General features: G+C 40.5%; 1 protein-coding gene across 2 annotated transcripts; it reads right to left on the bottom strand.

Annotated features, from left to right (window-relative positions):
- Positions 1-1,872: 1,872 nt before the first annotated feature.
- On the bottom strand, positions 1,873-24,112 carry tacr2 (tachykinin receptor 2). Of its 2 annotated transcripts, none has more exons than XM_060926315.1 (5): positions 23,706-24,112; positions 8,191-8,385; positions 7,158-7,308; positions 3,435-3,631; positions 1,873-2,206 (listed from the first exon to the last, which is right to left on the bottom strand). In XM_060926315.1, exons 1-5 carry the CDS (start codon positions 24,110-24,112, stop codon positions 1,993-1,995), a joined length of 1,164 nt encoding a protein of 387 aa, XP_060782298.1. In that variant the 3' UTR covers positions 1,873-1,992. The 2 variants fall into 2 exon arrangements, with proteins under 2 accessions (XP_060782298.1, XP_060782299.1); XM_060926316.1 differs by having other exon boundaries at positions 1,873-2,185.
- Positions 24,113-24,861: the final 749 nt, after the last annotated feature.

The following is a 24,861-nucleotide window of genomic DNA, read 5'->3' as shown; positions in this document are numbered from 1 at the left end:
AACTGCGGTGCTTCGGGCATCTGATTAGGATGCCTCCGAGGCACCTTCCTTTGGAGGTTTTCTGGGCACATCCAACTGGGAGGAGACCTCAGGGTAGACCCAGAATACGCTGGAGAGATTATATGTCTCATCTGGCCTGGGAGTGCCTTGGGATCCCCCAGGAGCAACTGGAAAGCATTGCTGGAGAGAGGGATGTCTGGAATACCCTGCTTAGCCTGCTCTCAACGCGACCCGACTTCAGATAAGCGGAAGAAAATGGCTGGATAGATCTTTGGTATGACCTGACCACGAGTAGAACTCATGATCTCCTGGTCATGAGGCAGACACACTAACCACTAGACCAACTTGCAGTTTAGCTACAAAGTTAGAAGCACACAATTATCTTAACAGGTTATCTTTACACACTGTAGCATTACAATTTCTGTTCATTAGACTATACAAATTCAACCCAATTTTGATACGATTTTGTCATTGCCAACAAATTTCGAGCACTGGGCCTGAATATGAACATTGGGAATGATGCACAGACCTTGTGACATAAAGAACAGTGATGTGGCATCTGGGACACCCCATGACACCTTAACGAAAAGTCTAGTATGTCAGAATTTTTGTATTTTCTCACCTAGTTTGACAAATCCTACAATGTGTTCCTCGATAACCATAATTGACAAGCTCTTGACCCTCCTCCCTGATGACATGCAGGGACATGAATGATGATTGATTTGAGACAAACTTCTAATGTTGCCAGACTCCCGACCAAGACACAGCAAGAATTTATGGTTCTATGATTGCCTAATCTGACATGGTGACCATCATAAAAGACAAAAATATTGTGTAATCTGATCCTGGACTAAGGGGCCCAAGCATGTTCCAACATGACAATGCCCCTGTGCACAAAACGAGGTCCATTGTAAAGGTTGAAGTGGAAGAAATTGAGTGGCCTGCACAGAGAATTCACACTTTCAAATAACATTATTATTATTATTATTATTATTATTATTATTATTACTATTTAAGCAGTGTTATTATTTTCCATTTCTTGCCATGTCCTGAAACTGCAGCTGGCACTCTGCAGACTGGTGCTATTCAATATTGATTCAGTATGCAGAACTTTTTATTTTTATAGTCTTATGTTCTAGTATCTCTCTCTCTCTCTCTCTCTCCCTCTCTTTGTGCACTCTTTATGGTAGCCTTGGATGTGTGCTATATGTTTCTCCTGGAAAATGGGTTTTAATTCTTTAAAATAGCATCCTTTGATGGTCTGGCAAATTATCAAATGAGTAGACACCTCATTACCTACACAATAGAATTAAATAAATATGTACGTCAATCAAATATATTGAAGTACAAAACCAAACAGCAAAATAAGTGTATATTTAGGACACTTGTGTCATAATTCTTGAGCAAGCTGGCCTCATTGTCCTAACATTCTTTCCTTTCACCTATCAATTTAAACCACATCTGACTGATAAGTGCTAACAGGTTAGCATACTGTACAAAAAATGCTGCAAAGAGATCTTATCTCATCTCATCTCATTATCTGTACCCGCTTTATCCTGTTCTACAGGGTCGTAGGCAAGCTGGAGCCTATCCCAGCTGACTACAGGCGAAAGGCGGGGTACACCCTGGACAAGTCGCCAGGTCATCACAGGGCTGACAAGAGATCTTATATCTACTACAAATATGTACTTTACAATAATTTTTATAGTGAAATATTTCACTTGAGACTATTAGGTAATGTTTACAGTTCACACATTTCACAGAATGTTTAATGAAACGTGCACACAAAAAGACATGCAACCAACCAAAACATATAGCATCTACAAATAAACTTGGTGTATAAGCTATGGAAGTACACTTATAATCCACTGGAACAACATCCATATTAAACTTATCTGTATTAAAGTTCGCAGTGAGGTATTTGGAGTTAGTGTGACTGCTCAGCACATTTCTTTTTCAGGGCCTCTGTCTTGAGCCTTCAGTGAAGCGAGCCTAGGATTTAATCAGCACAGACATAACCTCCTCTGGCAAATTGACATGGTTCCGCACCATGACACTGGCGGTATCTGTTCGACAGCTGCGTGTTGTCCGGAAGGTTCTCATGTGCTGCAGCTCCATGTTATCCTCCTCTGAGATCCTGATGAATGGGCACCAGCGGAACGCATGCCGGAAACCTGACCGGAATCTGAGGAGAAGCAGCAGGCGTCTGTTCAACAAAATACTGTATTTACACTTTTGTAAATGTACTTAATATATAATTAAACTAATTTCTCTGTTGGCTCGTCAAGGTTTTTTTTAATGGGAGAAAAGTTATAAAGTGAAAATGTCTTCTTCAGAATAATTGTCTTAGCATGTAGAATATTTAAAAAAAATGACATTTTTATTGTTTGTTGTAAAACAAAACTTTTTGTAAACATATATACACACACACCGATCAGCCATAAAATTAAAAACACTGACAGGTAAAGTGAATTACATTGATTATGTTGTTACAGTGGCGCCTGTCAAGGGGTGGGATATATTAGGCAGCAAGAGAACAGTCAGTTCTTGAAGTTGATGTGTTGGAAGCAGGAAAAATGGGCAAGTGTAAGGATCTGCGCAACTCTGACAAGGGCCAAATTGTGATAGCTAGATGGCTGGGTCTGAGCATCTCCAAAATGGCACATCTTGTGGGGTGTTCCTGGTATGCAGTGGTAGTACCTACCAAAAGTGGTCCAAGGAAGACAACCGGCGACAGGGTCATGGGCGTTGAAGGCTCATTGAGTTCCATGGTGCACAAAGGCCAGCCCATATGGTCCACTTCTATAGAAGAGCTACTGTAGCACAAGCTGCTGAAAAAGTTAATGTTGACATCTTTCTGTTTTAGCCAACATCAACTTTTTCAGCAGGGTGTGCTACAGTGGCTTTTCTTTGGGATTGGAGTATTTGAGCTAGCCGTCATGCCCCATGCAAATCAATGAGCCGGTTCACCGGTTGTCTTTTCTTGGACCGCTTTTGGTCGGTACTAACCACTGCATACCACGAACACCCCACAAGATGTACCATTTTGGAGATACTCAGCTCCAGTCATCTAGCCATCACAATTTGGCTTTTGTCAAAGTCGCTCAGATCCTTACACTTGCCCATTTTTTCCTGCTTTCAACACATCAACTTTGAGAACCGACTGTTCTCTTGCTGCCTAATATACCCCCTACCCTTGTCAGGTGCCATTGTAACAACATAATCTAATTCACTTCACCTGTCAGTGTTTTTAATTTTATGGCTGATTGGTGTATATAGGCATAAATTTGTACAAGACAATTTCAGATATGGGATTGATAAAGCATCCATCTATTCAATTATGGAGTATAGTGTAGATCAGGAATGAATTGTAGGCATTACTGGAGGTGGATTATAGAAACATTTCTGAATGAGAATATGAAAATTTTGTATACCGTTGGTTCAGGCAGCAGTATATGATGGGGTTGTACATGGTGGAACTCATAGCTAACCAGAAGATGGCCAAGTAGACCTGCTGGATGTAATGCTGGTTGTATATATCCTTCTTGAAGCTGCCCAGGATGAAGTAGATATGATAGGGGAGCCAGCATATAGCAAAGGTTGTCACCACAACAATCATCATCTTCACGACCTTTAATTTAAAATAAAATAGTGTGAGTCGACATGTGATGCATAGAACTAATGGTGCGTTCATGTGCTATGGGAATTATGGTAAATACCAAACGCCGACATGGAAAGCACACATGAACGCCCCCTCTTGTGGTATTTTCCACTGGGCAACTCGTAGAAAATTTTGATACACGAGTTGCCGAGATGAGATGAACTTTAACCTTTTCAACATGGCGGCGAGCGGTACAAGACTAGCTTATGAACCAAGAAAGAAGTGGTTTTCACCTACGGAAACCTGACTCTCACCTTTTAAACGAATCATGTTATGTATATTATATTATTATAATATGTATATTATAGCCTAATACAAAATATTCTGTGGCTGTCCAAAGAACGCCAACAATGATCTAGATACTGGCTACTCTCATTGTGGCTACAGCCAAATTTCCAAAAACTGCGTGGCATTCAATGTGTTAAGAAAATCTCTACTTGTCATGATCAGGAAATATTCAGCATTATTTACCTTTTGACTTTTGATAACTCATATTCCTGCTGCAGCTGATGAACAAGGCAATCTATAATTGTTTTAGCCAAATAACAGGCCTGATTCTGAATCTGGTCCACCATCTTTAATTTGTCAGCAACAACAAAAGCATGTGAACACAACACACTGGTAAATACCACTTCCCAACTGGAAAATATCATCTTCCCATAGCACATGAACGCAGCATTACACCAATGATAGCAATCCTAGTTGTGGCTACTACTACTAAATTTGTCTAAGGTTAATGTGAGGATGGTAAATGTTCTGCTCTGACCAGCTAATGCCCAAGCTCTTCCACAAAACTTGTCAATCATGTATGTCTTGTTGAATGGCAATTTGACCGATATTTTACTTACTGACGCTGATTCAGCACTCAGTATCAGGTAGTGCAGTTACTTTAGAGAGATCGTATGGGGTTTTAAGGCACAAACTGACATTTTTAAAGCATTTAAAGTAAACATACAGTATACAACCAAATAGTCAAACCAGCAAAATCAAAGGAACATCATAATTAATATGGATGTAGACAGAAGACAGTGTCTTCTCCTACTACGCAAGAAAGAGAAAGAGATATTGTACTGGCTCCTGCTTTGACTTGGAATGAAACCCTGCACCCACGCTGGCCGTTTGCAGATAAGGTTGGACACCCCTATGTGTCCTATATGAAAGAATGTCAAAAGCTCAGGAGGATGTTCAATAAACATCATAGACTGGTGTATTTCAAATCCAGCAACACACTCTGATTGAAAGTCATACACACTACCGTTCAAAAGTTTGGGGTCACTTTGAAATTTCCTTATTTTTGAAAGAAAAGCACTGTTATTTTCAATGAAGATCACTTTGAACTAATCAGAAATACACTCTATACATTGCTAATGTGGTAAATGACTATTCTAGCCAAATTCTACTAAATGTCTGGTTTTTGGTGCAATATCTCCATAGGTGTATAGAGGCCCATTTCCAGCAACTATCACTCCAGTGTTCTAATGGTACAATGTGTTTGCTCATTGCCTCAGAAGGCTAATGGATGATTAGAAAACCCTTGTACAATCATGTTAGCACAGCTGAAAACAGTTGAGTTCTTTAGAGAAGCTATAAAACTGACCTTCCTTTGAGCAGATTGAGTTTCTGGAGCATCACATTTGTGGGGTCGATTAAATGCTCAAAATGGCCAGAAAAATGTCTTGACTATATTTTCTATTCATTTTACAACTTATGGTGGTAAATAAAAGTGTGACTTTTCATGGAAAACACAAAATTGTCTGGTTGACCCCAAACTTTTGAACGGTAGTGTATACCTACACTCAGTTGAGAACAACAATATAGAGGGTGTTTCAAAAATTTGATATCATTTCGCAATCTAATAACTTTGCCAATTCTCGTTCAATTGACCTCAAATTTTAACAGCATGTGTGGAAACAGGTCAAAATTTGATCTTTTTAGGTATAGAAATGCCATTCGCTGGAAAAGAAAAGGCGTTTTGCGTGTTAGAATACGCTCAAACACAGTTGAACAAGACTGTGCAGCGTGCATTTATGAGAGAATTCCCTAAAAATGCACCAACTGCAATGCAGATTTGGACACGGCACAAAAAGTTCAAAGAGGAAGGCTGTCTGTGCGTGTCTGTGTCTCAGGTGGCACGCATATTGAAAATTTGTGAAATGGTTTATGTAATCCACATACACTGTAAATAAAAAAGGGCTTAGACATGTCTTATTTAAATACCCCTAAATGTAACACTTCGAAGACACGTCTTGGGTATTCAAAAATACTTGGAAGACATGTCTAGGGTATTTACCAATGCTTGGAAGACATGTCTTGTGTCTACTGATAGATGCCGGTGTCTTTATAATAGACACACGTGTTTTCTTGCATCCTCTATACACATCCATGTCTTCCTAGAAGACACTGAAGTATTATTTAAATACCCCAGTGTGTCATGTAAATACCCTAGACATGTCTTATTTTTTATAGTGTATACCTTTGGGTTTCTTATTCAAATTTTGAGGAATAAATCTTATATTGGGCGGCACGGTGGTGTAGTGGTTAGCGCTGTCGCCTCACAGCAAGAAGGTCCGGGTTTGAGCCCCGTGGCCGGCGAGGGCCTTTCTGTGCGGAGTTTGCATGTTCTCCCCGTGTCCGCGTGGGTTTCCTCCGGGAGCTCCGGTTTCCCCCACAGTCCAAAGACATGCAGGTTAGGTTAACTGGTGACTCTAAATTGACCGTAGGTGTGAATGTGAGTGTGAATGGTTGTCTGTGTCTATGTGTCAGCCCTGTGATGACCTGGCGACTTGTCCAGGGTGTACCCCGCCTTTCGCCCGTAGTCAGCTGGGATAGGCTCCAGCTTGCCTGCGACCCTGTAGAACAGGATAAAGTGGCTACAGATAATGAGATGAGATGAGATGAGAAATCTTATAGTGCGCAACATTAAGCCTGTTCAGTTTCATTAGCCTAGACTATGTAGTTTCTGGGATATTTACATCTCAAATAATATCACATTTTTGGAAACACCCTGTACATCTTCTGAACAGCTTTGTAAAGGGTTTCTACCTGAAACCTTTTCTAATATGAAAGGGATTTTTGTATCATCCTGTATCCAGCCTATAATGGATTAGAGTGATAAATAGATACTTATTTTTATAGAATATACTTACATTCCTGTCTTGACATGTTTAACTCAACAGTTTCACATCAATTTGGACCTCCAAGCTATATCAACCTCATGATGTCACAGGTGTGGGAATAAAATCGGGAACTTCACCAGAAGTCACGAAGCCCCCAGATAAGTAGCAAAACATCTTTATTACTGTAACACAAGGCCAATTTCCAAGACTGCCAAGAGTTCCCAAATATCTTTGACAAGACTAACTACGACAAAACTCAAACATATTACAGATTGTAACACAATAACTTTCTGAGTGGTTATATGCCTTTGGCTTTGTGTGTGTGGATGTAATATCAATGTAATCCTCAGAGAAGACTAGGTGAGTATGTTAAATCTGACCTTGCGCTTGGCCTGAATCTGGTTCTGGTAGTGGTCTGATGCCTCTCCGGGGATCGTACTGCCCCATAGACGTTGACCCACCATACTGTATGTCACTAGCATCACCAGTAGGGGGAGCAAGTAGATCAGGATAATGACAGCAATCTGGTACCTAGAGAGGTTTGACAGGGCATTCTTTTTTCCCTTGTGTTTTGTCCACATTAGTAAGAATAAAACAGATAAATGAAACCACACTCACAGTGAATACTCAACTCACAGGTTGTTTCACTTTAATGCACAGGGTTATTATGTAATAACTAATGAATAATACTGTATACCTATACCTATACCATTGTCATGTCATTAAGGGCAAAAACGAATCTCCATCATAGGCTAAAACCAAATTTTTAAATAAAGATCTCCGCTTACTGTGCAGTTTATTCCAAAATAACCATTTATGAATAAGGTATATATTTATGAAAGTGAGAAAGTCTGGGGCTGCCAATGAGTCCTGGGAGTGCAAGAGGATAAACGTTCAATGTGTTTATCATGTAGTGGTTAGCGCTGTTGCCTCACAGCAAGAAGGTTCTGGGTTCGAGCCCAGTGGCCGATGAGGCCTTTCTGTGTGGAGTTTGCATGTTGTCCGCGTGGGTTTCCTCCGGGTCCTCTGGTTTCCCCTACAGTCCAAAGGCATGCAGGTTAGGCTAATTGGTGGCTCTAAACTGACCGCAAGTGTGAATGTGAGTGTGAATGGTTGTCTGTGTCTATGTGTTAGCCCTGCGATGACCTGGCGACTTGTTCAGGGTGTACCCCGCCTTTCGCCCGTAGTCAGCTGGGATAGGCTCCAGCTTGCCTGCAACCCTGTTGGACAGGATAAGCGGCTACAGATAAAGGATGGATGGATGTGTTTATCATGAATAATGCATTTAAGGTAGTACATACTTAAACAGTCAAATAATTTACCCTATAAAGTAGGATATTCTCATAATCCAAGCTGCTTATTTTGCAAAAACAAATACAATTTACTGTTTGTTTGTTTTTTTGTCTTTCTTACGTGAGCTGGTGCTTTCCGCCGTAGTCATCAGGCCATTCCACCATGCAGACTGTGCGGTGCGAATAGACCTTGGTGCTTGAGTAGAAACACTGAGGGAAGGCCAAGGAGAAAGCCACAGCCCATATAACACCAATCACTACTCTGGTGGTGGTAGAGGACAGTCTGGACCTCAAAGGGTGGATAATGGCCATGTATCTGTATATGTGATGGCAAACAAATCACACACACCTTACTAAACAGATAGATATAAGCCATGCTAAAAGACAGACAGATTTCACAATGTCCATCACACTCCAACATGTCATATGTTTGCTGTCATTTCAAAATCAAACATAATCAAATGATATGCATGCTATAAGTATAACCAATCAATTCCTGACAACAAGGCAACAGTATGTCAATTCTCTTATGATAAGGTGGCAGAAAGTCCAATAAAAAACTGTTGTGATAACATTTCAGACGAAAGAGGCTTCTGTAGAGGATAAATATTTAATGTAAAGCCGCATTACTGACATTTCTAAATGGGTCCTAATTTATACTTCTAATTTCAAATTCCATTACATTTCCTTATAATGAATGGTACCATATGCAATAAGCTAAAAGCAGAATATATCTTTTGGCCTGTAAAAGGCTATAAATTAAACATTTTTCCATTACACATGACAATTTATGTGACCAGAAAAAAAAAAAGTTAATAATAGTTTATATTAAACTGCAATATAAATTCAGTATCAGTAGCCACTCATCCAGAATATACTCTTCTTACGGTAAAAATGAAAAAGATAAAATGAAACAAGGAAAAAATAAGTTAAACACTGCATAATGGTAAAAGTGTGTTCATACTTTGCAATGTTCAGCCACGAAAAATGCTACCAAATGTCACTACCAATATTTTTATAGACCGCCAATATTTATTAGTTTGGTCCTGCGTTTCCTTTTCTTCGCAACATAACGTCTTTTCTTCTTGCTTTCCGTTACTGTAGTCAGTCTTTCACATTTCATTCGTACATTCACATCCTCCATTTTTCTCGCCTGTTTCAAATTTGTATCCCGCAATGCCTTGCATGAACGGGGAAAACCCAACACGTGATGCATGATGTAGTATCTTGTATTGGGTCATGGTGAAGCAGGAAAAAATAGCTGAGAATTTAGGGCCACATGGCCCTAAATTCGTTAATTGTTCTATTTTAAAAAAAACTAATTAAATTGGAAGTCTGTGATTCGAATTCAGTAGCTTTCAGTCCACTAAAAAAACATAATTCGGTGTCAGGAAAAATTATTTTTAGGACCTACACTTGAAAAATCTGAAAGGCAGTCTAGCTTTAATCAATAGAGCAGTATTGGGGACGCACAGTGGTGCAGCGGTTAGCACTGTCGCCTCACAGCAAGGTTCTGGGTTTGAACCTAGTGGCCGAATGGGGCCTTTCTGCATGTTTGCATGCTCACCGTACCTGCATGGGTTTCCTCCTACAGTCCAAGACATGTGGATCAGGTCAACTGGCTACTCTAAATTGCCCAAAGGTGTGACTGCGAGTGTGAATGGTTGTTCGTCTCTGTGTTAGCCCTGCCATAGACTGGCGACTTGCTCAGGGTGTGCCCCACCTCTCACCTGAAGTCAGCTGGGATTGGCTCCAGCTTCCACCATGTGTCATGGTCCTACCTGTGGGCTTCTCTCTTCAGGTAACATCTCCACTCAGCATTACCGGCCACGCCCGCACTCACTTCCTCTTATTAACTTTCAGTGACTGTCATTGGCTGTTGCCGATCACCTGCTTCCCCCTGGGTGTATTTAAGCTGCAGTTCTCCCTAGCCTCAGTGTCAGATCGTCTGCAACTCTCAGCCTGATAACCTGCTCTGTGTTCCTACTACTCTGACTCCTGATATTGTGCTGTTCCGTTTGACTCTGTCTGCTCTCCAGCCCCGGTAACCTGATCTGCCTTCTGTCCTGTTGACTCTGCCTCTTGCCTGCCCCTCTTGTACCTTCGCCTGTTCTCCAGCTCGCTCAGCCCTGCTGCTAGCTTGCAGCCACAGCTCTCTGACTACGCCAGATCCTGTCAGGTCTCAGAAGCTAAACAGGGTCAGGCCTGGTCTGTACTTAGATGGGAGACCTCAGATGTCACCACCAGCCATCCCTGCCTCTGGATTTCACCCACACACATTCTCCCAACTCCCCTTTCCCCTATTATTAATAAACTGTGGTTTGAGCGCATCTGTTCCATGACAGAACGATCTGACCACAACATGGAGTCAGCGCCCAAACCCTCTGCCCTAGACCGGCTGCAGCGCGTTGAAGATGATGTCAGTCACATGTCTGCTGACATTGCAGCCCTGATCCAGCTTGGGCAGCAGCAGCAGCTGCAACAACGACTGGACCAAGCACTCCAGCTGCTCAGAGTAAACAGTGGCTGACTACTCGATCGATTTCTGGACCTTGGCCCGGCGCAGCAAGTGGGGCATGCAGGCGCTGGTGGACGCCTTTCTGCACAGCCTGGCCGACTACATTAAGGATGAATTGGTCTTGCACGAACAACCATCGACACTTGATGAGGCCATTGCCCTGACCGTCCGCATTGACCGCCAGGTCCAGACCCGTTGATGAGAGAGGGCCTGCCAGACTCAGTCAGTCACCAGCGCACGGAGTAACCCAGCCCCTTCTACGTCTCCTGCTGCTTCTCCGCCGAGCCTTCTGGACCAGGCAGAGCCCATGGAGATCGGCCGTGCTTCCCTCAGCCCGGTAGAGCGCCAGCGTCGGATCACCTCCAATCTGTACCTGTACTGTGGGGGTGACGGTCACCGTGCTGCCTCTTGCCCAGTAAAAGCGACGAGCTCACTGGCCATGGGAGGGGTCCGGCTGGGCTCAATGATCATCCAGTCCTCCACCAGCCAGAAACCTATTCTCCAAGTTCGTCTTTGTCTGTTGGATTCCACCCACACCCTGACTGCCCTGGTCGACTCTGGCGCCGAGGCTAACATCATGGACACCGAGCTTGCACGCCAGTTGGGTCTGCAAAGCCTTCACTTATCCTCTCCCGTTCCAGCCAGGGCACTGGATGGCCATCTTCTTGGCACCGTCGCCCGCCTCACTGCCCCTGTCCCGATGACTCTGTCAGGCAACCACCATGAAACCATCCAGTTTCACCTGCTCCATTCCCCCGATCAACCTCTCATCCTGGGCTATCCATGGCTCCGCCAACACAGTCCTCACCTCGACTGGGCCACTGGCGTGATAAGAGAATGGGGCAAGGACTGCCACCGGACCTGCTTACGGGCCGCCACTCTAACCCCCCGTACTCTACCTGCCAGCTCTGCCCCCTCCAAGGACCTGCCCCTCCAGGTGGAGTCTCGTAAGCTAGCACCTCGGTTCGTCGGACCATTCCCTGTCCAGAGGATAATCAGCCAGTCTGCTGTCCGGCTCCGACTGCCCAAGTCCATGAGAGTGCACCCCACCTTCCATGTCTCTAAGATCAAGCCAGTACATGAGAGCCCGCTGGTCCCAGCTGCACCTCCTCCTCCTCCTCGTCTCATCGATGGTGGTCCGGTCTACTCCATCCAACAGGGCAGACGTAGGGGTCCTCACCGTGCGGATCTACTCCCGGACCCTTCCCCTGCTCCAACGCCTGAGTCTGACACTGAACCGAATCCTGGGTGGGGGTCTTGGGATGACGATTCTTCTGATGGTGAAGAGGGTGCGGAGGCTATGGGCACTGACCGGTCTGAGGAGTTCTAACCCTCCACCGGTATTCCCCCTCTTCCCGCCCGTCTTTGGTGATCTGTGGCTAGGGACTTCTGGGGCCGTCCCTTGGGGGGGGGTTCTGTCATGGTCCTACCTGTGGGCTTCTCTCTTCAGGTAACATCTCCACTCAGCATTACCGGCCACACCCACACTCACTTCCTCTTATTAACTTTCAGTGACTGTCATTGGCTGTTGCCGATCACCTGCTTCCCCCTGGGTGTATTTAAGCTGCAGTTCTCCCTAGCCTCAGTGTCAGATCGTCTGCAACTCTCAGCCTGATAACCTGCTCTGTGTTCCTACTACTCTGACTCCTGATATTGTGCTGTTCCATTTGACTCTGTCTGCTCTCCAGCCCCGGTAACCTGATCTGCCTTCTGTCCTGTTGACTCTGCCTCTTGCCTGCCCCTCTTGTACCTTCGCCTGTTCTCCAGCTCGCTCAGCCCTGCTGCCAGCCTGTAGCCACAGCTCTCTGACTATGCCAGATCCTGTCAGGTCTCAGATGCTAAGTAGGGTCGGGCCTGGTCTGTACTTGGATGGGAGACCTCAGACGTCACCACCAGCCATCCCTGCCTCTGGATTTCACCCACACACATTCTCCCAACTCCCCTTTCCCCTATTATTAATAAACTGTGGTTTGAGCGCATTTGATCTCCTCTCCTGTCTGTTCCATGACCCTGACTGATAAGTGGTATAGATAATGGATGGATGGATAAAGGGACAGACCAGTATTAAACGAGTGTATAGCTGCCCTACTGGGAAAAGGTATGGGTGGGCTTCATCATCTTTTTGTATAACTGAAGTGCAATGACTCTATCATGTTGATAAACAATGTATGAGAACCTGACAAAGTGTTTGAGGTTCATTTAATTACAATAAAAGTGAACAGAGCAAGAAATAACATGCGTTCTTGTTGCCAAAAGTATAGAAACTCCACACTCTTTATAGATAACACATTCTTTCCCAAATACAAAGACTCTTGTAGGCAACCATTGTCAATTTTGATGGCAATCATTGTTTTTTTTGTGTGTGGAGACTAATTTATGGAAATGAAATGTAATAAAATGAAATGTACTCTCATTTAACTTTTTTTTAGAAAATCGTAGAGAAGAAATAAATTTTACCATGCTGTGAACACGCAATCAAGCAATTTAAATACATTCTCTCTCTCTCTCTCTCTCTCTCTCTCTCTCTCTCTCACACACACACACACTAGTATCCTTGTGAGGACCTTCCATTGACATAATTCTTAATGTAACTAATTAACGCTTTGCCTACACCTACATCTAACCTTAAATCTAACTTCAGTAACGAAAAATAAATCTTTTGGCTCTTTTCCGCCCAAATAAAAGCAAAATGTCCCCACAAGATCAGAACTCTCAAATATTCATTTGAGACATTCGGTCCCCATTTGTTCAATCATTACAATCATTATTCACTTTATTAAGAACATATGTCCATTGATGCAGTTATCCAGTCAGCCAGTCATGCAGCAGGAGCACAGTGCACAAATCACACACATACAGGTCAAGAGCTTCAGTTCTGGATAGCACGGTGGTGTAGTGGTTAGCACAGTCGCCTCACAGCAAGAAGGTTCTGGGTTTGAACCCAGCGGCTGGCAAGGGCCTTTCTGTGTAGAGTTTGCATGTTCTCCCCGTGTCTGTGTGGGTTTCCTCTGGGTGTTCCGGTTTCCCCCACAGTCCAAAGACATGCGGTTAGGTTAATGGGACGGCCTTGTGCTGAGGTGCCCTTGAGCGAGGCGCCTAACTCCCAACTGCTCCCCGGGTGCTGTTAGCATGGCTGCCCACTGCTCTGGGTGTGTGTGTGCTCATTGCTCACGTGAGGAAATTTGTGTGTGAGTGTGTGATGAATAAAGTCGTGCTTTCTTTCAGTTAATTTTCACATCATAACTCAAATGAGTTTGCGTCAGAAGGCTAGGCGTTTCCTTACACACGGCTGTCTCCTTCCTCTCCAGATATCTTTCACATAGCTTTGAGAATGTGTTTGGGGTCATTATTAAAAGTCAAACATCCAATTTCTCAGATTTCTTTCCAAAATGTGTCCCCAAACTTTTGATGCCCAAAATATTATCAGATATGTTAACACTGAACACTCAAGTATATACACCGATCAGCCATAACATCATGACCACTGACAGGTGAAGTGAATAACATTGATTATCTCATTATAATGGCACCTGTCAAGGGGTCGGATACATTAAGCAGCAAGAAAACAGTCAGTTCTTGAAGTTGATGTGTTGAAAGCAGGAAAAATGGGCAAGTGTAAGGATCTGAGTGACTTTGACAAGGGCCAAATTGTGATGGCTAGATGACTGGGTCTGAGCATCTCCAAAATGGCACATCTTGTGGGGCGTTCCTGGTTTACAGTGGTACAGTGGGAAGTACCAACCAAAAGTGGTCCAAGGAAGGACAATTGGTGAACTGGCGACAGGGTCATGGGTGTCAAACTAAGGCCATGACCCTGTCACTAGATTACCGGTTGGTAGGTACTAACCACTGCATACCGGGAACACCTCATAAGCTGTACCATTTCAGAGATGCTCAGACCCAGTCACCTAGCCATCACAATTTGGCCCTTGTCAAAGTCGCTCAGATCCTTACATCTGCCCATTTTTCCTGCTTTCAACACATCAACTTCAAGAGCTGACTGTTCTCTTGCTGCCTAATGTTTCCCACCCCTTGACAGGTGTCATTGTAATGAGATAATCAATGTTATTCCCTTCAACTGTCAGTGATCATAATGTTATGGCTGACTGGTGTATATATTTCAACACTCTCCTAAAAATTTCTTCTGAAAAACAAAAACACATATACTACCCCTTGTAGTAGTGCAGATGCAAGTATTATAGGTAATAAGGGACACCTTTATAGCAGATTCATTCAAATTAATGCTTGCTTGTTTGTTTTAAACAGATTAATTACAGTCAAATTCCTCAAGTGGAGAATCAAATTAAATTCTTTTTAAAGTATCTGTGATGTGTGTTTCATATTGCCTTTACTTCAATTCACCCTAAAGTTTGACATGTGTTGTCTGCTGTGAAACAGAAGCCAATTTTTTTTCATGAAATTATTTGGGCATGACTAACATAAATATATTTCCTGTAGTAACTTCCTGGAAAACATCATGCAGGAGACACTGACAGACTTTCATCCCTCTACAAGCATCAACGGCAGACCAATCTGTAACCTGTGCTTTGCTGATGACATTGCCCTGATAGGAGGCAGTGAATCAGAGCTCTAGAAGATTACCACCAGCCTAGAAAAAGCCTCCACAGACTATGGAATGGAGGTCAGCTCTGAGAAGAGCAAGATTTTGGTCAACAGTTCCAGACAAGACATATCAACAAACATCATGCTGAACAATCAGAAGCTGGAACAAGTGGACAGTTTTAAATACCTTGGGTCCACACTGACAACTGATGGCACCTCGACCAAAGAGATACAAATAAGACTCAGCCTAGCTACCTCTACCATGACAAGACTGACTGTGATCTGGAGGAGCAACAACACCAGCTTTCCAGTAAAGATCTAATTATACAGATTTCTTGTGGTATCCATCCTCTTATATGGATGCAAGAGTTGGACCCTAACAGCAGACTCCGAATGTAGAATTGAAGCATTTGAACATAAGTGCTTCAGGAGACTACTACGCATCTTATATACAGAGCACAAGACTAACAAGTATGTCAGGCAACGAGTTAATATCCTTACAGGTAGACAGGCAACGCTCTTAGCAGTCATTAGGCGTAGAAAACTCAGCTGGTATGGACATGTGAGCTGCCACAACTCCCTAGCCAAAATAATTCTCCAAGGCACAGTAGAAGGCAAGCGCCAATTAGGAAGACCAAGAAAGGCTTGGTTGGACAACATCAAGAGTTGGACCAACAGCAGCCTTGATACTCTCCTTTGCCTCACAGAGGACCGTGACCAGTGGAAGGTGTTGACCACCCAGTCTAGCATGGCACCCCTACGACCTCAGCAGTCAAGGGATAACTGAACTGAACTTCTGTAATACACCTGTATGCCTATAATTGTGTTCTATAGTGTGCTAATAATATATGAATTTTTATATTTTATTATGTAATAGTATTAGATTATACACACCGTCTAACACTCAATCCAAGCATTCAGATGGGTAACAGCCAAAGAAAAAAACCCCATCTTAGTAGGATGTACCGTCATGAGCCGCCAGAACAGCTTCCATGCTTTTTGGCATTCATTCTACAAATCTCTTGGACTGGACTGAAGGGATGAACACCATTCATCCAGAAAATATTCCGTCAACTGCTGTTATGATGATGGTAGTGGAAAGCTGGTGACTGTAATACCCATAGTATATGATTTACAGCATTTTCAACCTTATCAAACCATTCAGTGTCCCCTTTTACCCAGTAGATAGAGGAACAGATGGAGGATAGAAATGTTTTATCCTAAAGATTATCAGTTAGAAGTATTGGTTTGTCATCATTATTCCCTCTAAAGGAACAAGTGGACATAAACCAAAGAAGCAAAAATAAATGAGCATCATAGCATACTGGAGCCACTGGGTTTTTCCTTTAAATTGTCAATCATCTTTATTTTGTATTCAGATGACATGGATAGTTATAAATTAATTTTGGAAAAAAAAAGTGCAAATGAACACAAATAATAGTCATGATATTAAAACAAAGTGCCCCTGACATAAGGATTAAGTTGACTCAAGCTGTTTGTTTCAAGTACATTGATTTTATATGATTTAATTTGTGCAAGTATTGCTTTTCATATTCTATTTATGTTCACACATGCCAGTACTAATTTATATTTGATGAATTAATCAGTCAAATTAGTGTGTACACAAATTAATAGTCAGTTAATGTGTTAACAAATGAACAGTCAAATTAATGTGTGAACAAATTAACAGTCAGGGGTGGGTTTCCCAAAAGCCTCTTAACGCTAAGAGCATCTTAACTAGGAGGGAGAGTGTTCATTGTGCTGCTCGCACTACCATTTAATGATGATCTTTGTGCTGCGATGCTTTTGGGAAACTCAGGCCAGATTAGTATGTGAACAAATTAATAGTGAAGTTAATGTGTGATCAAATTAACAGGCAGATTAGTGTCTGAACAAATTAGTAGTCAGATTAGTGTGGGAACAAATTAAGAGGCAGATTAGTGTCTGAACAAATTAAGTCAAATTAGTGTCTGAACAAATTAGTCAGATTAGTGTCTGAAGAAATTAAGTCAAATTAGTTAATGAACAGATTAGTCAGTCAGATTAGTGTCTGAACAAATTAAGACAAATTAGTGTCTGAACAAATTAGTCAGTCAGATTAGTGTCTAAACAAATTAAGACAAATTAGTGTCTGAACAAATTAGTCAGTCAGATTAGTGTCTGAACAAATTAAGACAAATTAGTGTCTGAACAAATTAGTCAGTCAGATTAGTGTCTGAACAAATTAAGACAAATTAGTGTCTGAACAAATTAGTCAGTCAGATTAGTGTCTGAACAAATTAGTCAGTCAGATTAGTGTCTGAACAAATTAATAGTCAGATTAGTGTGTGTATAAATTAACAGTCAGATTAGTGTCTGAACACATTAACAGTCAAATTAGTGTCTGGACAAATTAACAGTCAGATTAATGTCTGAACAAATTTACAATCAGATTAGTGTGTGAACAAATTAACAGTTGTATTAGTGTGTGAACAAATGAATTGGTGAATTAGTCTCTGAACAAATTAGTCAATCAGATTAGTGTGTGAACAAATTAGTCAGTCGGATTAGTGTGTGCATAAATTAACAGTCAGATTAGTGTCTGAACACATTAACAGTCAAATTAGTGTCTGAAAAAATTAGTCAGTCAGATTAGTGTCTGATCAAATTAAGTCAAATTATTGTCTGAACAAATTAACAGTCAGACTAGTGTCTGAAAAATTAGTCAGTCAGATTAGTGTGTGAATAACAGTCAGATGAGTGTCTGAACAAATTAACAGTTGTATTAGTGTGCGAACAAATTAACAGTCAGATTAGTGTCTGAACAAATTAACAGTCAGATTAGTGTCTGAACAAAATAGTCAGTCAGATTAGTGTGGGACCAAATTAACAATCAGATTAGTGTCTTAACAAATTAACAGTTGTATTAGTGTGTGAACAAATTAACTGGTGGTTTAGTGTCTGAACAAATTAGTCAGTCAGATTAGTGTCTGAACAAATTAGTCAGTCAGATTAGTGTGGGACCAAATTTATAGTCGGATTAGTGTGTGTATAAATTAACAGTCAGATTAGTGTCTGAACACATTAACAGTTGTATTAGTGTGTGAACAAATTAACTGGTGGTTTAGTGTCTGAACAAATTAGTCAGTCAGATTAGTGTCTGAACAAATTAGTCAGTCAGATTAGTGTCTGAACAAATTAGTCAGTCAGATTAGTGTGGGACCAAATTTATAGTCAGATTAGTGTGTGTATAAATTAACAGTCAGATTAGTGTCTGAAAGACATTAACAGTCAAATTAGTGTCTGAACAAATTAGTCAGTCAGATTAGTGTCTGAACAAATTAGTCAGTCAGATTAGTGTGGGACCAAATTAACAATCAGATTAGTGTCTGAACAAATTAACGGTTGTATTAGTGTGTGAACAAATTAACTGGTGGATTAATGTCTGAACAAATTAACAGTTGTATTAGTGTGTGAACAAATTAATTGGTGAATTAGTCTCTGAACAAATTAGTCAATCAGATTAGTGTGTGAACAAATTAGTCAGTCGGATTAGTGTGTGCATAAATTAACAGTCAGATTAGTGTCTGAACACATTAACAGTCAAATTAGTGTCTGAAAAAATTAGTCAGTCAGATTAGTGTCTGATCAAATTAAGTCAAATTATTGTCTGAACAAATTAACAGTCAGACTAGTGTCTGAAAAATTAGTCAGTCAGATTAGTGTGTGAATAACAGTCAGATGAGTGTCTGAACAAATTAACAGTTGTATTAGTGTGCGAACAAATTAACAGTCAGATTAGTGTCTGAACAAATTAACAGTCAGATTAGTGTCTGAACAAAATAGTCAGTCAGATTAGTGTGGGACCAAATTAACAATCAGATTAGTGTCTTAACAAATTAACAGTTGTATTAGTGTGTGAACAAATTAACTGGTGGTTTAGTGTCTGAACAAATTAGTCAGTCAGATTAGTGTCTGAACAAATTAGTCAGTCAGATTAGTGTGGGACCAAATTTATAGTCGGATTAGTGTGTGTATAAATTAACAGTCAGATTAGTGTCTGAACACATTAACAGTTGTATTAGTGTGTGAACAAATTAACTGGTGGTTTAGTGTCTGAACAAATTAGTCAGTCAGATTAGTGTCTGAACAAATTAGTCAGTCAGATTAGTGTCTGAACAAATTAGTCAGTCAGATTAGTGTGGGACCAAATTTATAGTCAGATTAGTGTGTGTATAAATTAACAGTCAGATTAGTGTCTGAAAGACATTAACAGTCAAATTAGTGTCTGAACAAATTAGTCAGTCAGATTAGTGTCTGAACAAATTAGTCAGTCAGATTAGTGTGGGACCAAATTAACAATCAGATTAGTGTCTGAACAAATTAACGGTTGTATTAGTGTGTGAACAAATTAACTGGTGGATTAATGTCTGAACAAATTAACAGTTGTATTAGTGTGTGAACAAATTAACTGGCGAATTAGTCTCTGGACAAATTAGTCTGTCAGATTAGTGTCTGAACAAATTAGTCAGTCAGATTAGTGTGTGTATAAATTAACAGTCAAATTAGTGTCTGAAAAAATTAGTCAGTCAGATTAGTGTCTGAACAAATTAACAGTCAGATTAGTGTGTGAACAAATTAACAGTCAGATTAGTGTCTGAACAAATTAGTCAGTCAGATTAGTGTGGGACCAAATTAACAATCAGATTAATGTCTGAACAAATTAACAGTTGTATTAGTGTGTGAACAAATTAACTGGTGGATTAGTGTCTGAACAAATTAACAGTTGTATTAGTGCGTGAACAAATTAACTGGTGAATTAGTCTCTGAACAAATTAGTCAGTCGGATTAGTGTGTGTATAAATTAACAGTCAGATTAGTGTCTGAACACATTAACAGTCAAATTAGTGTCTGAACAAATTAAGTAAAATTATTGTCTGAACAAATTAACAGTCAGATTAGTGTCTGAAAAATTAGTCAGTTAGATTAGTGTGTGAACAAATTAACAGTCAGATGAATGTCTGAACAAATTAACAGTTGTATTAGTGCGTGAACAAATTAACAGTCAGATTAGTGTCTGAACAAAATAGTCAGTCAGATTAGTGTGGGACCAAATTAACAATCAGATTAGTGTCTGAACAAATTAACAGTTGTATTAGTGTGTGAACAAATTAACTGGTGGTTTAGTGTCTGAACAAATTAGTCAGTCAGATTAGTGTCTGAACAAATTAGTCAGTCAGATTAGTGTGGGACCAAATTTATAGTCGGATTAGTGTGTGTATAAATTAACAGTCAGATTAGTGTCTGAACACATTAACAGTCAAATTAGTGTCTGAACAAATTAGTCAGTCAGATTAGTGTCTGAACAAATTAGTCAGTCAGATTAGTGTCTGAACAAATTAGTCAGTCAGATTAGTGTGGGACCAAATTTATAGTCGGATTAGTGTGTGTATAAATTAAGTCAGATTAGTGTCTGAACACATTAACAGTCAAATTAGTGTCTGAACAAATTAGTCAGTCAGATTAGTGTCTGAACAAATTAGTCAATCAGATTAGTGTCTGAAAAATTAGTCAGTCAGATTACTGTGGGAACAAATTTACAATCAGATTAGTGTGTGAACAATTTAACAGTCAGATGAACGTCTGAACAAATTAACAGTTGTATTAGTGTGTGAACAAATTAACTGTTGAATTAGTGTTTGAACAACTTAACAGTTATATTAGTGTCTGAACAAATTAACAGTTGTATTAGTGTCTGAACAAATTAACAGTTATATTAGTGTCTGAACAAATTAACAGTTGTATTAGTGTGTGAACACTTTAACTGTTGGATTAGTGCGTGAACAAATTAATAGCCAGATTAGTGTCTGAACAAATTAACAGTTGTATTAATGTGAACAAATTAACAGTTGTATTAGTGTGAACAAATTAACTGTCGAATTCGTGCCTGAACAAATTAACAGTTGTATTACTGTGTGAACAATTTAAGTGTCGGATTAGTGCCTGAACAAATTAATAGCCAGATTAGTGTCTGAACAAATTCACAGTTGTATTAGTGTGTGAAGAAATTAACTGTCGAATTCGTGCCTGAACAAATTAACAGTCGGATGAGTGTGTGAACAATTTAACAGACACATAATTGTGTGAACAGATTAACAGTTGTATTAGTGTAAACAAATTAACAGTTGTATTAGTGTAAACAAATTAACTGTCGAATTCGTGCCTGAACAAATTAACAGTTATATTAGTGCCTGAACAAATTAACAGTTGTATTACTGTGTGAACAGTTTAAGTGTCGGATTAGTGCCTGAACAAATTAATAGCCAGATTAGTGTCTGAACAAATTCACAGTTGTATTAGTGTGTGAACAAAATAACTGTCGAATTCGTGCCTGAACAAATTAACAGTCGGATGAGTGTGTGAACAATTTAACAGACACATAATTGTGTGAACAGATTAACAGTTGTATTAGTGTGAACAAATTAACAGTTGTATTAGTGTAAACAAATTAACTGTCGAATTCGGGCCTGAACAAATTAACAGTTATATTAGTGCCTGAACAAATTAACAGTTGTATTACTGTGTGAACAGTTTAAGTGTCTGATTAGTGCCTGAACAAATTAATAGCCAGATTAGTGTCTGAACAAATTCACAGTTGTATTAGTGTGTGAACAAATTAACTGTCGAATTCGTGCCTGAACAAATTAACAGTCGGATGAGTGTGTGAACAATTTAACAGACACATAATTGTGTGAACAGATTAACAGTTGTATTAGTGTGAACAAATTAACAGTTGTATTAGTGTAAACAAATTAACTGTCGAATTCGTGCCTGAACAAATTAACAGTTATATTAGTGCCTGAACAAATTAACAGTTGTATTACTATGTGACCAGTTTAAGTGTCGGATTAGTGCCTGAACAAATTAATAGCCAGATTAGTGTCTGAACAAATTCACAGTTGTATTAGTGTGTGAACAAATTAACTGTCGAATTCGTGCCTGAACAACTTAACAGTCGGATGAGTGTGTGAACAATTTAACAGACACATAATTGTGTGAACAGATTAACAGTTGTATTAGTGTGAACAAATTAACAGTTGTATTAGTGTAAACAAATTAACTGTCGAATTCGTGCCTGAACAAATTAACAGTTATATTAGTGCCTGAACAAATTAACAGTTGTATTACTATGTGACCAGTTTAAGTGTCGGATTAGTGCCTGAACAAATTAATAGCCAGATTAGTGTCTGAACAAATTCACAGTTGTATTAGTGTGTGAACAAATTAACTGTCGAATTCGTGCCTGAACAACTTAACAGTCGGATGAGTGTGTGAACAATTTAACAGACACATAATTGTGTGAACAGATTAACAGTTGTATTAGTGTGAACAAATTAACAGTTGTATTAGTGTAAACAAATTAACTGTCGAATTCGTGCCTGAACAAATTAACAGTTATATTAGTGCCTGAACAAATTAACAGTTGTATTACTGTGTGACCAGTTTAAGTGTCGGATTAGTGCCTAAACAAATTAATAGCCAAATTAGTGTCTGAACAAATTCACAGTTGTATTAGTGTGTGAACAAATTAACTGTCGAATTCGTGCCTGAACAAATTAACAGTCGGATGAGTGTGTGAACAATTTAACAGACACATAATTGTGTGAACAGATTAACAGTTGTATTAGTGTGAACAAATTAACAGTTGTATTAGTGTAAACAAATTAACTGTCGAATTCGTGCCTGAACAAATTAACAGTTATATTAGTGCCTGAACAAATTAACAGTTGTATTACTGTGTGAACAGTTTAAGTGTCGGATTAGTGCCTAAACAAATTAATAGCCAAATTAGTGTCTGAACAAATTCACAGTTGTATTAGTGTGTGAACAAATTAACTGTCGAATTCGTGCCTGAACAAATTAACAGTCGGATGAGTGTGTGAACAATTTAACAGACACATAACAGATTAACAGTTGTATTAGTGTGAACAAATTAACAGTTGTATTAGTGTAAACAAATTAACTGTCGAATTCGTGCCTGAACAAATTAACAGTTATATTAGTGCCTGAACAAATTAACAGTTGTATTACTGTGTGAACAGTTTAAGTGTCGGATTAGTGCCTGAACAAATTAATAGCCAGATTAGTGTCTGAACAAATTCACAGTTGTATTAGTGTGTGAACAAATTAACTGTCGAATTCGTGCCTGAACAAATTAACAGTCGGATGAGTGTGTGAACAATTTAACAGACACATAATTGTGTGAACAGATTAACAGTTGTATTAGTGTGAACAAATTAACAGTTGTATTAGTGTAAACAAATTAACTGTCGATTTCGTGCCTGAACAAATTAACAGTCGGATGAGTGTGTGAACAATTTAACAGACGCATAATTAACAGCTGTATTAGTGTGTGAGCAAATGAACACCAGGCTATGTTTAGAGGGTGACTAGTGAAAACATGACTCCAGCACTCCATCCTCTCTGAATTATTACGCAACACTTTTGTAGTTCCAGGCATATTATGCCCCTTCTGCTGGGATGAGAGAAAAGAGAAAGTGATGTACAGTGCTCACCTGTCCACAGCGATAGCAGCCATCGAGTAGATGCTGGAGAACACAGCAGTGATGGGGATAAAGTTCTGAAATTTGCAGTAGCCCAAACCAAAGTACCAGTCGTTGTGCAGCGCGTAAACGAAATTGAAGACGGTGTTAAAGGTGGCCATGGAGGCGTCAGAAAAGGCCAGGTTCACGATGAAGTAGTTGGTGACGGTCCTCATGCGTCTGTGCGCAAGAATGATCCAGATCACGGTGACGTTCCCCACCACGGACACCAGCACCACGAGAGAGTAGGCGAGCGCCCACAGAGCCACTTGCCACGCGGGTTGCGCGAACAGGTTGGTAGAGGTTTCGTTCCCCTCATCACCATCATCTCCATCATAAAGCACCGGTGCGGATGAGAACGGATCCGAGGTGGCCTCCATGTCAGTCAGCGCTCGCTCCCGGACTCAGTGGTGCAGGGCATCTCTAATACAGGCAATCACGAACGCAGCTGGGAGTGAACATATACCGTACAGGGCGCACATGCTGAAAACGTGTTCATTTCCCCTCACAAATCATCATTCAGAATGTGGAGAGAGGGAAAGGTGAAGCAAGGTTCAGTGCGCTTTCTCTTGTCGAGTCGCACTGGAGCCCCTCCTGCAGCTTACTGGTGCGTAACTGGCCAAAATGACTGGCGCTTCTGGAGAAGTCTGCGCGCGCGCGCACTGTGCGTGTGTGTGTGTGTGCGTGTGTGAGGGTGGAACCTGAATTGCACCATTTCTTTCCAATACCTGTTTCCCAGTGTACTGACAGAACTCAGTGGATACTGGAATTTCTACACATTCTGGGTGCAAATGCAGTTTCTGCAGATCCCCTTCCCAGTATTTACTGTAAAAAGGGTCCCTGGGTCAGAGCATTTTTTAACATACACTACCGTTCAAAAGTTTGGGGTCACCCAGACAATTTTGTGCTTTCCATGAGAAGTCACACTTTTATTTACCACCATAAGTTGTAAAATGAATAGAAAATATAGTCAAGACATTTTTCTGGCCATTTTGAGCATTTAATCGACCCCACAAATGTGATGCTCCAGAAACTCAATCTGCTCAAAGGAAGGTCAGTTTTATAGCTTCTCTAAAGAGCTCAACTGTTTTCAGCTGTGCTAACATGATTGTACAAGGGTTTTCTAATC

The sequence above is a fragment of the Neoarius graeffei genome, chromosome 7, assembly GCF_027579695.1.
Source record: "Neoarius graeffei isolate fNeoGra1 chromosome 7, fNeoGra1.pri, whole genome shotgun sequence".
NCBI lineage: Eukaryota > Metazoa > Chordata > Actinopteri > Siluriformes > Ariidae > Neoarius > Neoarius graeffei.
Note: the sequence above shows the minus strand (reverse complement) of the source record. Positions and strands in the feature narration are given on the sequence as shown.